The sequence below is a fragment of the Sparus aurata genome, chromosome 13 (genome assembly GCF_900880675.1).
Source record: "Sparus aurata chromosome 13, fSpaAur1.1, whole genome shotgun sequence".
In the NCBI taxonomy this organism is placed as follows: domain Eukaryota; kingdom Metazoa; phylum Chordata; class Actinopteri; order Spariformes; family Sparidae; genus Sparus; species Sparus aurata.
In genome coordinates, this window is record NC_044199.1 from 17,031,885 (window position 1) to 17,048,809 (window position 16,925).

Consider the following 16,925-nt stretch of genomic DNA (forward strand, 5'->3'; position numbering starts at 1 on the left):
CTATCATTAGCTTTTTATTACAACCACTTTTTTGGAAAAAGAAAAGTTCAAACAGAAGGCTGACTTAGCATCATGGATTATTAAGGTGGAAATAGACAACTTTTCAACATTCCATGCATTTCCCTGACGTATTACTGTTGGGTAAGTAACTACCATTAGCAGCCTGGCTACTTTCCAAACTCAAAAAACAACAATAAGAATCCCAAACTTGACCAGAAACCCAGGTAGTTTGTGTGACTTACTGATCTGGTAGAGAGAATGCCGATATCTTGCTGTCTCAAGTACTGGTGGTAAGAAGAAACACATATCAGCACAGGAACAGACTCTGACACAACACCGACCCTCTGCATCCAGTGAACGCCCGTCCATTCACTCTTGTTTCACCTCGGGTTCTATCACTCTCCCTCTTCACCTTCTTTGCCCTCTTCATCAGCAGGGTATTTTTCATTTGCCACCTGCTCTACCAGCTTAATCTGGAATTATTCCCTCAGAATTCTGGGTAAAAAAGGCAGACCATTACCTTTGACAAACCGCTCAGCTCCAGTCGCTCCAACAGAAAACGTTTACCCTCTGACCGAACAACAGTGATAATATGATACCGGCCGCTGCAACCTGTAAGCAGGTGTCTCTACTTTGTTGCAATGGAAACCGTGATCTCATTTCTGAGTTAGTCTTGAGACAGAGGAGCTAACTTTATCAGGTTAAAATAATCTGAGTTAAATAAAGTCACCTAACCCTACAGAGCGGTCTAAAACGAAGCTGACCACAGAACATACAGTAGGCTGCATACAGACGAAGGCTTTAGAGGCATCTCAGAGGCAAAATGGATATGACTGGTTGCTCTGCGTGATACAGTGTAGAGAAACATTTTGTCAGTGCTCTCGGAAAACACGCAGAAGAGCACTTCAAAAACAAGAGATATCCAGCGACTCCAAAGAAGGAAATATTTTTAAAAGAATTAATTACATTAGCATAATCCTTAAAATGCCAAAAAAGACAGAGGGTTTCAACGTTTGATGAGATCTGTTGCCTTACCTGACCAGTTTCTGTGAGTCTCAAAGATGCCACTTTATGTGTATGTAAGTGTGCATCTGTAACCAGACTGAATTTGCTGAACAGATCATACTATATGTCATACTCAGTGCTTCATCAGATAAAATCTAGAGGAGATCACTTAAGTCCTCACCCATTAAACAGATCTGAGGGGAGAAAAAGTATCTTTAAATCCGACAAATGAATCATAAACAACGCCGGCTGTCAGCTCCAAACTGTCCATGAAGGTGCGGTGCTCATTGCTCCGTTCTGCACTGGGACATGTTTATTACTTTACATTTTCTGAATCATTTCCCCGGCGCTGCATGCGACAGCTTCATATTTCTCGGGCTGATCAGGGGGAAGAATTCGGGGGTTTCGCCTGCAACTTATTTATGACAGCAGTTATGAAGCACCGAGTGTGGCAGCAAAGTAAATCTCCCTTTCCACGTTTAATTTGTTGTGGACTTGAGAGCAGGATGGCAGATACAGTTATCATGCTGAGTAATATGCCCTCCTGCCAACCCCCCTGTCCTGTGATATAAGACCATGGAAGCAATTTAGCGGGCGAGATGTGTGAGGCTCAGGCAGAAGATCAGAGTGGCAGAGTTGGAGAGGCTTCAATTACTAAAGCGGTTAGTGAGGGAATTCTTTATAACCGTCGAAATTATATGACCTCACTTTACGGCTGTGATAAGATTTAAATGAATATTTATAAGCACCTGCAGTGATTTTCTAAAGGTGCTGACATTTTTTAATTCACAGCGACTTTATTAAAGGAGAGATTTACCCTCAGACTCTCTCATACTGAAGGATTTAATCAACCTGTAATGTTCAGCGCAGTTGGTGATCGTAACTTAATCCTGACCACGATTGCCTACATTTCCCAGAATGCCTTTTTGACTACCATGCCATTAATGGCAGTGGCTAAGTGCTGACAATTGAAGAGGTCGTGGGTTTGTGAATATGTGTCATCTCACTGACTGGCAGGTGGATCTGTCACTTAAATTCCACGGTACATACTACAATAATTTAACCCTGTACGATTATATACTACTAAATTGTATACACCGCATTCAAATCTTCACAGTATACTGTTTTTGCAGTAGTTATAGCAATAAATCAAGATACTTTAAACTTTTTTGCTTAACTTAATAAAGATCTGTGAGAAGCTCGTCATATCATGTTCAGATCACATGTACAGGAGCTGACTTTCACAGCAGAAGGAGGGATGGTGGTGGTGAGAGAGTTAGGTCAGATGGCTGCCAAGTCTGAGACTACCCTTTGAGACCATTGCCAGATCATTGTTTGTGTTCAGTTTCACTGATGAAGCCAAGTTGTTCTCGAAAGATTGGCTGGCATCTTTGTGGCAACAAAAACCAGGCATTTTAAGCATAAACATGATCTTTTCCTCAACCAAGTGGATTTTGTGCCCAATCCTTAGAAGACCTTCAGTACAGCGTATTGACAACATCAAACTGAAAGGTAAAATGTACAGTGCCAACATTTATTCTTGCAATCGGGTTGTATACTGTACTGGGGAGAACAGCGTCCATCAGCAGCACAACTGTGTAATATGGATTTCATAGCTACACCCCAGATAATACAACTTCTCTGTAGTTGCATTGCATTCTGGTCTTTTCGAGGCTTTGTTTGTGGGGAAACAGATTTCTCACGTCTCTCTGCAGATGTGTTACACAAATTCCAACTTGATGTTTGAAGATGTCTTAAAAAATGTTTGAAATGTTCTGGGTAGTTGTTACACTTTGCCACATCTGCAGTCCAGGAAAATACTAGTCATTCACACATTTTACCTCACCTGCTTTCTCTGGGTTAAGAGGGCTGCAGTTCATCTCAGCATGCACTGGGAAGAAATGATGAAGGTCACAAACTGAAACGCGTTGCCTTGACGCTGAAGTTATTTATCTATATTCTATCTATATTCTGGACAGGTTATCCCTACTTTGTGTCTTCAAGAAATTATTGCTGGTAGGGGAGGCAAAATGGCCTGCATGTGTTTGTGCAAGTGTTTCTCAAACAGATCTGGGATGAAACTTGATGGGAGAGGACGGAGCAGTGAGTAACACAACTCTTTTACAACACTGCCACCTGCAGGATCCCAGCCGATGATCTGAGTGACCAACGTATTGGCAGGCTTTACTGAGTTTTATGGCTGTTAGGATGAAAATAACGCGAGGATTTTGGGCTCCCCTGCTGAAATTCAAGACCTAAACAGCCGGCGAGCAGAGCCTCCTCCCGCTCTGCGTGCGTCTGTTTCATCTCCACACCACCATCAGTCACTCATGTCAAACCCGTGGAGGACACTTTGGGGAACAGCCATTTTATTAATCAAATTGGAACTTTGTGTTAGTTTCTCTTTATTCCAGTGCCACCATGGTGAACACTCATGTTAAAAATAAAAAGTGACATTTTTTTTTGTTAAAATGTATAATCATAATGAAGACAGTTCAATCATAGAAACTAATCATAAAAACTGACATAATGACCTCACAGCATTTTGGATCAAACTCTTCTCCCTTCAGGCTAACTCAAAGAAACAGAAAGAACAGAAATGGGCCAGGGTAGACAGGAACAAAAAACAGCTTCTTACGTATATCCACATTTTTTTTTTAGATATTTCCCATAGACATTATAGGTTTGGTTTGAAGGGGGGATTCTGCTGGATTGTCTCACGTTTTTTTTTCCCTGTAGAGGAGCATCGCTGCAATGCAGCAACAGTAAATCTACTGAGGAGAGTGAGAGCCCTGAAGACTCTACCTAGTGCACTGAGAGTAGGGGGATCTATCTGGACACACTTGAGTTGGGGTGTTGTGAAGTGCAAACCATCAGTTCTCTAAACCCTCCCTATTCTAGCTAACATCATTTACCACCCTGGCAAACAAGCAGTGGTAAACTACACCTGAATACATAGCTGGAGAGTGTCCGGCCCTGTAAGTATACTCACAACATAGTTATTTTTCATCATTACAGTACAGTATAGAGCAATAGTTTTCATATACTTTTCATATCTTTTTTTCATATTGCACCATCAGAGAATGGGACACAGAGAAAGATCAACAGAGACTCCATTTCCTAATTAAAACGAGATATGTGCAAACATGACTAAGGACTTTATTAACCAAATCAATTCTTCCCTGTAATATCCACAAATAAAAGTGATTTCTCTTTTTATATATATATTTATAGTAATAAGAATAATAAATCTTCACATTGGATCATTTCATAGTGTGACAAAATGCTCGACTGGGCTGTCCAGCCACGATCGTAATCCTCATTGTCTTTTAATTGGTCAGTCCCCATGCATCCATAGGAAATAGATTTTTTTTTTTCTTCAAAAAAAGTAACAATTTGAGAGCAGCTGAAAAGTTTGGACTGGTGTCAATTGCTTTCATTCCAAGATTTCTCCCAAGTTTCATTCAGTGTTTCACAAGGATATTCCATAGGAAAAAAATGACTCCAAATCGTCATCTTCCACTCCAGAAAAAAAAGATGTCCGGTTCTTATGAAAACATCGTAGCAATGGTGATAATAGATCATTTGGTAATCAATAATTAATGATCATTAATAGCTGACAACTAACAATTAATAATCACTGATTAATTATAAAGAATTAACAATAATCAAGAATAAATAATGCTCCCTCGTTACTCAATTAGTTTGGCAAAGCTCCGGCTGGAGTCGTTTCCGATGAGTGAATTTTTTCTCAAGTGAAAAACAAAGAAAAAATAAACCAAAGAAATACAAACAAGAGATAAAAGAAAGCTCTAAAATAAATAAAAGGAGATTAGTAAAAGTGACCCCGCCCTGGGAGGGGGGGGACGTATATACAGAACTGCGTGGTGAAAGTCAGTTTACTGCACTTGAGTGTTAAGTCCAGTGTTAGAGTGAGTTCTAGTCCCGCCCTAGGTGCCCCTGCTGTTATACCAGCGTGTAGGACTTTGCGTAGGGGTTGCTGCTCTGTTTGAGATGTCCTCGCGAGTCCAGCAGGGACTCCTGGGAGGTGCTGAGCTTGGCGGCCTGGGCCAGCTCTGAGCCCTCTCTGTGTGGGAGCGTGGCTGCAGTGCCAGGTTGCCACTGGGCCACTGGGTCCCTGCTGGCCTGAGGGGCCTCTGTGGGCGTTGGGGGGGCCATACGAGAGGGCCGCTTCAGAGAGCGACTCTTCTGGGGCTCCAGACAGGCCTGGCCCATGGCCGCTCTCTCCCCACTAGCTGTCCCCCTGGATGACCCCGAGCAGGACATGCCTCGGTTTAACAGGAAGTCCATGCGCAGGTACGGAGGAAGGTGAACCAACTCGCCCCCTGCAGGACAACACACACCTCAGAGTTAGATCGAGAGAAAACATGCAGACACTCTCACTCAACATCAACATCAACATCACCTGACTTCTTTAACTTCTTTCATACATGAACTGTTTTTTTTGATTTTGAACTCCATGTATTGGTTTCAGCAGCTCTTGTTTGAGGATTTGTCCTCCGTCTACTGACTCACCTTTATACACGATGAAAGCAGATCTACGTCAGCTTATCAAAGCAATAAATCAGTAGTTTATTCAGTATAATCAGACACACATGCAGACTGTCTCTGATGTGGACCTCATCTAATTTCAGAGTCTTACCCTTCAACCCTGACTTACAATGAACTATTAAATAACTATTTGACTGTTTTTTTCATGATGAATATCACTGTACAGCAAGGACGTTGTATATTATTTTAATCAAATAAGCCTGATTTTCAATGTCTGAGAATGCACACAATATATTTACACATATCAAAACTACCACTTGTTAACTGCAGATCTGAATGATTTATTTTTAATTATTTTATCAGTCATTTTTAAAAAATGAACTTCATACATACTGATGGATGCCGTAACTGAGGTGGTTTTCTGGATGCAGTGTTTCATTAAAATCTGTAAGCATCTCCATAAAGTGTAGCTTATTTAGATGTAAAACCTCAATCATACATGTTGGCAAAAATAATCAAATTTACTCTCATTCAGTTTCAACACAGCAGCCACAGTTTCCTACTTTAGTTTTTTAAGAGAGTTCTCATGAATTTGTAGGCAGCAGTGTTAAATATTAATCGTCTAATATCTGAGATTGTCCTATTTTATGCAACTCAGACTGAATTTCTGACTTAATGGCTCCCCAGTTTCTCCTCTGAAGACTTTAAGTCTAACCTAACTGATACAATCACCAACTTGAATACATTTGGGACTCAGGGTGGTATTAGTTCATGGTTGGATATCAATATTAGACAGGAAGTTAAAATTAAGTTATTAGTGTAATATAATAAAAGGTTAGCATGTTGTCTGGGTTCAGCCTGAGACAGCTCTGTGGCCTCTGACAGCGTGGTCTCACCCGGTCTGTGGGCCTTGGGTACGGCCATGTTCATGACCCGGCTGACGTCCTGAGGCTTGGGCGGGGAAGCAGTAAAGCGGCAGATGCCTGATTCGGACGGTGTGCTGGAGGTCAGGCTGTCGGTGTAGTCGTTGGTGCCTGCTGTCATCTGCTCTGAGGAAGTGTCAGAGATGAAGCATTCGGTGATGGTGAATTTGGCGTGGCGTAGCTGCTCCTCCATCTTGGCGTGCTCGTAGGCTCTGGCGAGCTCCTCGTAGGTGGAGGACGCGCTCTCGGTTGACACCATACTGCTCCGCGCTCGGTCTGGACATTGGCCAGGGGTTAGTGGAGGAATTAGTGTAAGAGTTAGTGGCAGAATTGTTGGGATGTTACTTTGTTAAAGTTGTCCGGAAACTGATTTGTTGTTAGAGATGACGAGTAGCGTTACGGTGTACATTTTAAAACATACATCTGTATCCAGATGTGATGCTTACCTGTATCCTGAGATGGGCTGACACTATAGCTGTCACTTTCTTTGTCCACAGAACCTGCGACTCTGGGTGTGGGCAGCCTCCAGTCAGTGCTGAGAGTGTGGGAGGAGACAGGGGGGTGTGGGCGGTTCAGGGTCCACTGGCTGGCGTAGCGGTTGCGAGCAGCTGGGCCTGCTTTGGCTGTGCGGCGGGCTGTTGGGTCTGAGGATGAGGAGGACACAGGGTGTTTATGCAGGTCGTAGGAAGAACACGACTGAACTCGATGAAAGGTCATGGTAGTCAAGGTAATAGTAACTAATTCATTGCATTTGTTATCAGTTGCAACCAAAGTGTCCAAAACCTGCATCTCTCTTTTCAGGAAACACAGGCTCCATTTGCAACTTTTCATCAGACATACTCTTGCTTAGAAGTGGCTATATCAGTGAGGGTTTTGTGAAAATGGTAGGAAAAAACTACTGTCATAACAACAGTTTGAATATTCAGTCTTGTGTGCACAACTCATGAGCTAGTTGACCATTAGCTGTAGTCTCCTCAGGGGAGTTTCAGACCTCTAGGACAAACAAAAGGGTCCCCGTTTGAAAGTGTTATGTGCACAAAGTCTGACACGTACTAACACTGGCACACAGGTGTCATGATACACAGTCCTGCCAATAATTTCACACTATTTCACTGATATACAGGTGGTAGTCATGTGCTAAAATATGCAGCAATGTTCTAGATTAAAGAGTAAAGGCGGCTGAAAGCTAGTGAACAATGCAGGATTAAAGTATCCGTGTTTATAAATCTTTTTAAAGTACAACAGTCTGGTTAGTATAGATTATATATGTACAATATAACAATATCCAAAATGTAAACAAGGTAAACAAAAAGCACATTAATGGAGGAAAATTACAAATGAAATAAAGGAAAAATGCTTGGAAAAAATGAGAAGGCTGTGAAAACAAAGCCAAATGTTTATTTAATGAATTGTGAAGTTAAAAAAAGCGTCCGTACTGGACTTACTGGTTCCTGGTCTGGCATCAGACACATCTACCAGAGGGCCGGTGGCTTGGGACAGGGACTGGTAGTGGACTGTGTGTGTGACTGTGGACGACTTCTGTTTCTGGGTCTCCCCGAAGTCGTTATCAGTCAGTAACACAGTGGACCTGTCGTCTGTGGGACCGCAAGCAAAAACGAGCTCAGCATTTTAATAAAGCATTGAATGTATTCATTACAAAACAAAATAAACAAACAAGAGCAGCCCCCTCTGTGGCAGCAGTACACACCAGTGGCGAGCTTACCAACAGTCTCCATGGTGTCTCTCTCCTCGATGAGGAGCTGGGCTCTGGGGATGTCAATGTGCATGCGGAGCGTCTGTTGCTGTTTGTTAATTGGCTCTGCTGGACGAGTGTTTTTACTGAGGAGCACAAAACAAAAGAGAACTTCATTATCACAAGCTCCTGTCATCGTGAACTCTCAATGCACAGTGCTGTGTGCACACTGAGATGAAGTTGTTGAGCATTCTTACCTCATGAGCATCTCAGCCAAACTTTTTGCATCTGCGAAACAAACAGAAAACATCCGTTAACTTGCTGAGGATGAGAGAATAGAGGCTAAACTCTGTCATGTTTGATGATGTTCTCATCTCACCTCGGAGCCTCTTCAGCCTCTGCTCTCTCCTCCTTCTCCTCAGCACCAGCAGCCCGATGAAGATTACAACAATGCCCACCAACACACAGGAAATGGTCACCATCATCTTCAGACCTTCACCGCCACCAGAGTTGTCCTCACTCACATTGGGTGCCTTCACCAGTGGTGCGATGGTACCTGTGCAGAAGTCATATGAAATGAGTTATTCTAATACTGTTGCTCATCCCAGAAAGGCTTTAAGACATAATTTCACATGACAGAAAACAATTGTCAGTGTTGTTGTAGGAATCACAAAAACAAATCCATTTGATTTGTGTTGTGTCTACTGAATAACCATTATGATATAGTGCAAAAGCTGATTAAGACTGCCATCAGCTCCAAGTTAAGAGTTTAACATTAGATTCCAATCAGGCTGCTGCACTCTGTTATTACCTGCACTCGACCTTTTGCAGAATTGGTGGTAGTATCTGGTTCCCAATCTGCCAAAGTACACTTAAATGCCAATGAACTCATCCTTCATAACTAAATGCTTGGCCTGAGTTTCTTCTCAACAGCTGCAGGATGCTGGTAAAGGGGGAAGCGACATGGTTGGTCTTCAGAGCTGCTTACGGCAGCATACATCTGAGCTCGCAGGGTGCAATATGAGCTGGCTGTGCCCTTTATCTCAGAGGGGATCATGGAATTATTCTCCTCATGTGGTGGCATTCAGTAGGCTTGTGATGGAGTGTTATAAGCAGCAACACACAGACAAGTTACAGCTACCGGCGTCAGCATGAAATGTGTCTTTTATTGCCAAATTCAATCACCTCCACCTCCAGAAGGAGTGATTTATTTCTCTTTGTTTCAAACTTCTACTGTTAGCCAGACTCCGTATGCTGAAAGCGCAGGTCTTTTATCAAAGTTTCTCTACTTATTCAACAGTCAGTTTCAGTGTTCACATCATACTGTGTCTAGTGCAGCCGGTGAATCATACAGGCACAGCTTCAGCAGACCATGACAAATATTTCAGTGACTATGTCCCTACTGTTGTGTTACTCACTGCCATCATAGCTGAGCGTTGCGAACTTGACTCTCTTCTCAGCGTAGCCGGCGCTGTTGTAGACCTTCATCTGCAGCTCGTACCAGGTGGCCTCCTGCAGGTCATACAGGATGTAGCTCTTGGTGAGGGAGGTGCGCTGTGCCGTGGTCCATGTGGGTGACTCTACAGGCCGATACTCCAAGGTGAAGGAGGTGATAGGGCAGCCACCGTTATTCCAGCCGTTCAGATTGAGTTTGACCCGGGTGGCGTTGATGCTGGTGAAGAGCTCCTGTTCTTTAGAGTACTGAGGTTCTGCAGAGCGAGGGGAAGGAACGTCTCAGTATGTTGACATTGTAAGAATGGACCTTGGCAGAAGTTAAAACTTGCAGGCTCCAACTAACAATTATTTTCATCATCAATTAATTGGACAAATGTGCTTAATCGCTTGATCTGCAAAAAAAAAAAATGATGTGATATCTTCACATGTCAGGCTTTCAATCCCAAACCCAGTTTATTATTGTAAAACAGCAAACCTTCAGATTTGGTTTGGTTGGTTTTAGCAGTTAAAATATAATTCCATGAGATGTCTCATCATTTCAACTGTTATAAAATATGTAATTTGTGATTTTAACAAGTTACATTTTGCAGTGTACTGGTTCATTTAATAACCAGTTAAATTTCTATGTATAAAATCAGTTAATTGATGGCAACAAATATAACTTCTGTAAGTGTGCAGGTTTGATTTCATTAGACATAAGAATCTTCCAAATGCAAAAACAATCAAATATTTTGACGAGGCAGTTAAAAATATCTCTCATAATCTAAAAATGTAATTACATTTTAATGCACAACAAAAAAGAAAACTGTGTATACCTTTCCCATGAGTCTTTGCTTCAATGATCTCACTGATGCGTCCTGGCCCCACTGCATTCTGGGCTGTGAGTGTGAACTTGTACCAGGTGCCACACTTAAGATTCTCCAGCCGATAGGAGCGCTCACTGGGACTGATGGCGAAGTTCCCCCACTGCTCGCTGTTATCCTCAGAGTACTGCAGAATGTAGCCTGGACAAGAACACACGACTGTGAATGGAGAGCCCTTCTGCTATTACTGAGAAGGGAAACAGAAAAAAAATACAAAAACATAAAAACGGGAAAAAAAGAAAAACAGTCAGACCTCTTATAGAGCTGCCTCCGTTGTCTCCGGGGATCCAGGAGAGGGTTATTGAGGTGGTGGTAGTCTTGGTCACTGTGAGACGAGGCTGGTCAGGTGGAACTGAAGGAAGGAAAACAGACAAAGCTCACAAATAATTCATTAAAAGGACAAGTCATGGGAGAGAAGATGTGTACAACCGAGATGCTTATTACTATCAGACAAAGAATGTTTCCTACTGGTACAAAATTTGCTACATCGTAGGCAACTGGACTAGTTTCAGTTTCTTCACCTCCCATCCAAGAGGCTTCTTCATCTTCAACAAACTGAAACAAGTCCGGATGCCTACGCCATAGCACTTAGAATTACCATGACCTGGATGACTGAGAGCCTTCATCAACAATGTGTTAAACACAAGACCTGTGTGTTAAATTCTCGTGGGGAATAGTTGTTTAGAGTTGGTACAGAAACGCTGTATTCTCCACTCGTTTTTTTTCTTACCTTGAACCTGCAGGTTGAGGACGATCTTGTCTGACCCAAAGCTGTTACTGGCCACACAAGTGTAGTTCCCAGAATCCTCAGCTTTCACTGTGCGAATGACAAGGCTGCCATTACCGTGGACACTGCGCCGGCTATCAATCACAACAGGTGCTGGGGTTCCATTGCTGAAACACACGTGTAAGAATTAGCGTTACGTTTTCAGGGTCAGCTGCTGCGGAGACGGTATTCACAACTTCTGCGGTATGTTTGTATTTGTACTGTGCTCACATCTCCTTCAGCCACTTGATGGTCGGCGATGGATCACCCACTGCTTTACATGGCAGCACAATGTCCCTCATCCAGGGGGTCGTTACTGTTCTGTTGAAGGTCAGGATCCGAGCCGGAGCTGCAAAAATACACATGTGCCATATCAGCCAACAGAGGAGGTGCAGCAACACATGGGTGTGTAGTTGTTTGCGTAATGATTTCAGAAGACTTTCACTATTGTTGTCCTCTATTTTCCTTGCTAAGCCTTTAACTCACTGAGGCAGGGCTATATGGTCAGGGGCCACAATCTGATGGTGTTTCTCTCTCTATCTTAGCAATGGAGCAGAGAAGAGAGACCATCCATCACCTGGACATTAGACTGGACTTCGGGTCCTGACTCCAGACACCAGGGAGTCTATCAGTGTATGCAATCAGCTTATCAGCTCTTGCCAACCATGTTAAGTGTTGACAGGGCCAAAGGCAGGCTAATTCAGATTCAACTGATGCTTCCCCACTTGTTGTCTTGTAAAGGGATACCAGGAATGACTACTGACTACTTTTTTAAGAATCCACATGGGTCAAGTGATTTGGGGTAAAAAGTTGAAGAAGTGCAATCCACATCGAGGGATCCTGTTTGCATTTCAAAATACCCTACACTCCACTAAACTGACTTTCAAGAAGTTATTAAAAGTTAGCGACTGGACCTCCTGCAATAACATGGTAAAATTTCCTTCCTCATTGCTGTACAGAACTTGTACTCCAACCTGAAGGAGTCCCAAAATGATGCACCCTTGCACTTAAAGTCCCGCCAGGACGAGGACACCATCAACCTCTTTTACAGTCTGATAGAAACCTTTAGGGGGTCACTTCTCAGTTTTATTATTTACCAGTAAATCAGGGAAATTGAATGTGGAACACAGTACTGTTTCTTCAGCACTGCCTTCAAACTGTACCAAAGATCAGCTCCACCTACCCTCAGCCATGGGCTTGACAGTGATGATTTCACTGGCGTTTCCGCGGCCTGCAGCGGTGACGGCCACCACCCAGATACTGTACTGACGGTTCCTGCTCAGGTTAGGGATGCGGTAGAAGAAAACATCTGGGGCTGCCTCAAACTCACTGCTCACCTGGATGAGGAAAGACATTTAGGACTGTCAGAACTTCTTGATCTTGTAACCATCAACATTTCTATATTGACTTAATGGGTAATTCCAGTACTTTAAAAATCTGGTCTATTAGATTTTTGGTGTTTACATGACAATTGGGCACAAAAACGTCTTTAGAAGCATTCCTGCTGGTCACTAGTTGCCAGCTATGAGACGGATGAAATGGCTGAAATCTAATCTTTGTATGTAACTGCGCCCCTCAAAAGTACAGCCACATTAATCGCTTTCTGCCTGGAGCAAGCTCAGATTGTTATTCTAAATGTCTGACAATATTACTGGGAGATGGACTTTTTAGATCCTTTTTGTTTAGCCAGAAACAACCTGGTGTTATTTCTCTGTAGGTTCCTCACGAATAGCAACTCCTTTACACCTAGCTTTTCCATCAATTTAAAAATATTGATTATAGATGCTTTAAGTTGCTGGTATGCAGGTCAAAAAGAGTTAGGACAGACAAACACATTTTTTGATTCTGGCCCTTTTATGGGCTTAGTTGTTAATAAGAAAAATATAGAAGCCTTATCCTTTGAGTTATTTTAGTTACTGAGTCACATGGCTAGATGGAATTATCTGTTAAATTTCATCCAATATTAAATGCTGAATTTATGACAGGAACTTTAATGCTTACAAATACTGACTGTCTCATATATATTTTTAAATGTGTTACCGTGGGGTGTGGGTTGGAGCAGAAAACAGTGTATTTCCTGATGATGCCGTTCACTTTGAGAGGAGGAAGCCAGGACACAAACACCACAGAGTTTGATGCAGCTGCTGCCTTCACACCCGCCGGAGGACCAGGGACTAAAAGGAACAGATGAGCCAGTTGATATATTTCACACATTAAGCTAATATTATTACTCAGACTTTACTTTATGGGGCTTTTTACACTGATTGTAAAGCAAAATAACAGATGGCCGAACGTCATATTCTACAGGACTTCCTGCTACATGCAAGAGTTACAGCTCTCCACTTAATCAGCATATTTAAGACCCTGCTGCCTCCTTACCTCATTTTTACCACAGGGGTTCATTCACTGCTGCAAAGTATTCTCAGTTAAGCAAAACTGATCTAATCTCCATGCAATATAAATATCAGACTGACATACTGCTATTCCTTGTGGCCCTACAGCAGCGAGTTAAACTTATACTTCGGCACAAGTATGAGCATATCTGTTAAACAGCTTGGGTGAGATGCAAGTGAAATGTGACAGCTGCCTTTGAAGAGGTGACCTAATCTTCCTACCGTCTTCCTTGGTGCGGGTGTAAATCTGTTCACTGCGAACACCGTCTCCAGCTCTGGTGAAGGCCAGCACCTGGATGCTGTAGTTGGTGTACTTCTCCAGTCCATCCAGCTCCAGAGAGGGCTTCGATGTCGTCACATTCCTGATCTCTCCAAGCTCTGGTAGACAGAGAACAGGAGAGGGAGGAGGAATAAAGTTACATTTAGTGAGGACACCTCAGGTCAAAGATGTTATTTAATGCAGGTCTCTTACTGTAAATACTCCAGTGATGTGACAAGCTGCCACTGATCCAAACATGTGACTATTATATTATACAGCAGATCACATACATTAAAGTAGATGTCAGTCCCTCGGGTGTCATAGCACATCCTTGGGTATAATGTCATAGTCAATCACAATGCTTAAACAACCCTGTACCCAAGGTCTGCTGGGGTGGCAGGTCCTGACTGGCGCCCTGCTGTCCTCAGCTGTTAGAGTTTGAATTATTGATGTCTTATATTATATTCCTTTTTTAACAATGTGTTCCTCTCCCTCCTTTCTCTACTTTCACCTCTCTCTGGAGATCTACGAGACCAGCTGTATCTCCTCTTCTCTTGCTTTTAATGAGCAATTAAAACGACTGGAATGCCCATCGCACTTGCAGACATTTACTGTACAGTAAATGTATTTCATGCATGAATGTGTCATGTGTCATGCGTCATGATATCTAGTTATACAGCACAGACACAAAAATAAAACAACCTTTTAAAATCTGAACCCATTAGTTGATTAAAGGTACGAGAAAATCTACTGAATTTGAGGTTTTCTGGTATGTTTCACTGACACCAACCCCTAGAAATGTCACCGATTGCTTTAAATGGCTTCAATGTTGTTAACTTAACTTACATTTTTATTATATTTTATTATTATTACTATATATACACACATATGTGTAGTAGTATATATATATATATATATTTATTTATTTATTTATTTAGAATAATATTATTTTATTATTAAAACAGAGTATATTACTATATGGGCTAAGAAACATTTTGTAAAATGCTGTCTGTAAACAAAGCTTATTTGCAAATGACTGCATTCTGGTGATTTTTATATATTACACAGCATCTAAACTATTTTGGAATCAAGGTTCTAACAATGAAATTAACATGTTACATACACAAGTTACTGCCCCAGCTGTTGGAGCGCTTAGTAATGTTAACCAGCCTGTTGTATTGGTAACTCCTCTCTCTTTGAACCGATACACACAGAATACAATGCAGCATCTATTTTGTCCTTTTTTTTGGTTGGTTTGTTGGCTCATCCCAGTCATAACACGGTTTATGACTGGCAGATTGTTCTGTTTCCTTTACATGTGTGCCCGAACTTCCACAAGAAAAATCCTTAAAAGCACTGGGGATATTTTTTGTTGTTACTGGATAAAATGACTGGTCTGTGTCTCCCTCTGCTGGTCAATGACAATACATTCTCTCATACTGAACATCATTTCAAATGAACAGCTTAATTGTAAATGATACAGTGTGTAATGTGAACCACTATATTTATTTGCAGCAACATGCATCAAATCCTTTACAAATCATGGCATTTAAATTGAATGAGCATTGGCCCATGGAGCCACAGACTGTTACCATGCAAACTAATCCTGGCTGTCAGGTTCTGAGCGTTCGTGTTCTATAGGCAGGCCAACATGATGTGACAGTGCAGGGGTCAAAGGTAATCGTGCTGTCACAACCCATCCCTCTGACACAAACCCAGCATGTGACAGTGGCCTGGCATGCTGTCTGACTTCCACAGGACTAATCAGACTTTTGGCCAGTAGTGGAAGTTACTCAAATACCCACGACGCACCAGAGTAACTATAAGCTATATCCTACTCTTTAGCATCAATAACAATCCTCATTACTTGATTCATTATATACCGCAAACAGCATTTTCGCGGTATTTAACTCACAGTCCTTTAAATTCAGCACAGATTACTGGATAAATAAATACCGGCTCACTGAACTTCAGCCCGTAAATTAAAAGATACTATTTTTTATATAACTAATGTATCCTATTTTACAGAATCTCTGTAAATTCATTTTGATTTGTTATTATGCATCCTACATCATATATTCATTTGTTGTTATATAATATGAATTGGTCCAGGGTTAATGGGGCCCATGGAGTATTCTTAAAAACATACAACAGTAATGTTTACATTCAGAGTGACTCACCTTTACATCTAACACACATGTAGAATGCATTTATTCCTCAGAAATCATTTGCAAAGCCGATCTAAATCCAGATGGTTTTTGCTAGTTTTGTAATTTTATTTGACAAAGTCTGATGAACATCTCTGTTGGATCGAAACATTGCGATGTTAAATTCAATTTACTGGAAGCTATCAGTGTGAGGATCCTTTGTCTGAATAAGAGGACACAAAACCTGCAATGAACCTTAAGAACACTTCAATTCTCCTAAAAATGTTAAGAAACAAGCAGCTTTCCTAAATGCTTTGTTGTAAAGTGAAGATTCCCGGGGACTGTGTCATTTATATCCATGTATGTAAATGTTGGTGTTGATATTATAAATGCTATATTTTTCTACGTCATAAATACTATGTACATATTTAGTTTCATATGTACGTATAGAGTTAATGTCTTTAAGTCTTGTACAGGTAAAAAAGTGTACCTCCATCAGGCAGGTTGGCCCAGTAGATGACCCTAAAACCCAGCAGGTTGCCATTCAGAGCGTCTTTAGGAGGAGTCAGCCAGGACAGAGAGATGACCTCTGGAGACGTAGCAGTGGCCTGGACGTTCTCTGGGGGACGACTGGGCACTGAAAGGGAAGAGAATAAAAAGAGTGAACCCTCAGTAGAAACAATCAGACTGACACCATGTACAGTAGCAGCACCCTCTGATCTCCACTAGGTTGTGATATAAGCTCACAAATCTCACACACTGAGCTGAGTGCCTCTTTGAGAACAGCACTTTTACAGCTGGGGTAAGCAATACTTCTGTAAGGACACAGGTGTAACATAAATCCAAATATATGAAACATATCACATCTATCATAATTGTAGAATCCTGTATCGGTTTTTCCAGAATCCC

At 41.8% G+C, this 16,925-nt stretch overlaps 1 protein-coding gene across 5 annotated transcripts in view; it reads right to left on the minus strand.

The window, feature by feature from the left end:
- Positions 1-3,357: 3,357 nt before the first annotated feature.
- dscama (Down syndrome cell adhesion molecule a) overlaps positions 3,358-16,925 on the minus strand; it is a 91,251-nt gene continuing 77,683 nt past the window's right edge. Inside the window, exons 18-33 of one of the 5 annotated variants that reach the window (XM_030438480.1) lie at positions 16,507-16,653; positions 13,833-13,988; positions 13,258-13,391; positions 12,401-12,554; positions 11,449-11,566; positions 11,182-11,345; positions 10,705-10,803; positions 10,404-10,592; positions 9,552-9,842; positions 8,513-8,689; positions 8,391-8,421; positions 8,149-8,279; positions 7,886-8,035; positions 6,887-7,084; positions 6,414-6,716; positions 3,358-5,351 (exon numbers count right to left, since the gene is read on the minus strand). In XM_030438480.1, coding sequence (XP_030294340.1) covers positions 4,972-5,351; positions 6,414-6,716; positions 6,887-7,084; positions 7,886-8,035; positions 8,149-8,279; positions 8,391-8,421; positions 8,513-8,689; positions 9,552-9,842; positions 10,404-10,592; positions 10,705-10,803; positions 11,182-11,345; positions 11,449-11,566; positions 12,401-12,554; positions 13,258-13,391; positions 13,833-13,988; positions 16,507-16,653 — 2,822 coding nt within the window. In that variant the 3' untranslated portion in view covers positions 3,358-4,971. Of the gene's footprint in view, positions 5,352-6,413; positions 6,717-6,886; positions 7,085-7,876; positions 8,036-8,148; positions 8,280-8,390; positions 8,422-8,512; positions 8,690-9,551; positions 9,843-10,403; positions 10,593-10,704; positions 10,804-11,181; positions 11,346-11,448; positions 11,567-12,400; positions 12,555-13,257; positions 13,392-13,832; positions 13,989-16,506; positions 16,654-16,925 lie in introns of all 5 variants that reach the window. The other 4 variants (XM_030438479.1, XM_030438482.1, XM_030438481.1 and 1 more) reach the window with 4 other exon arrangements.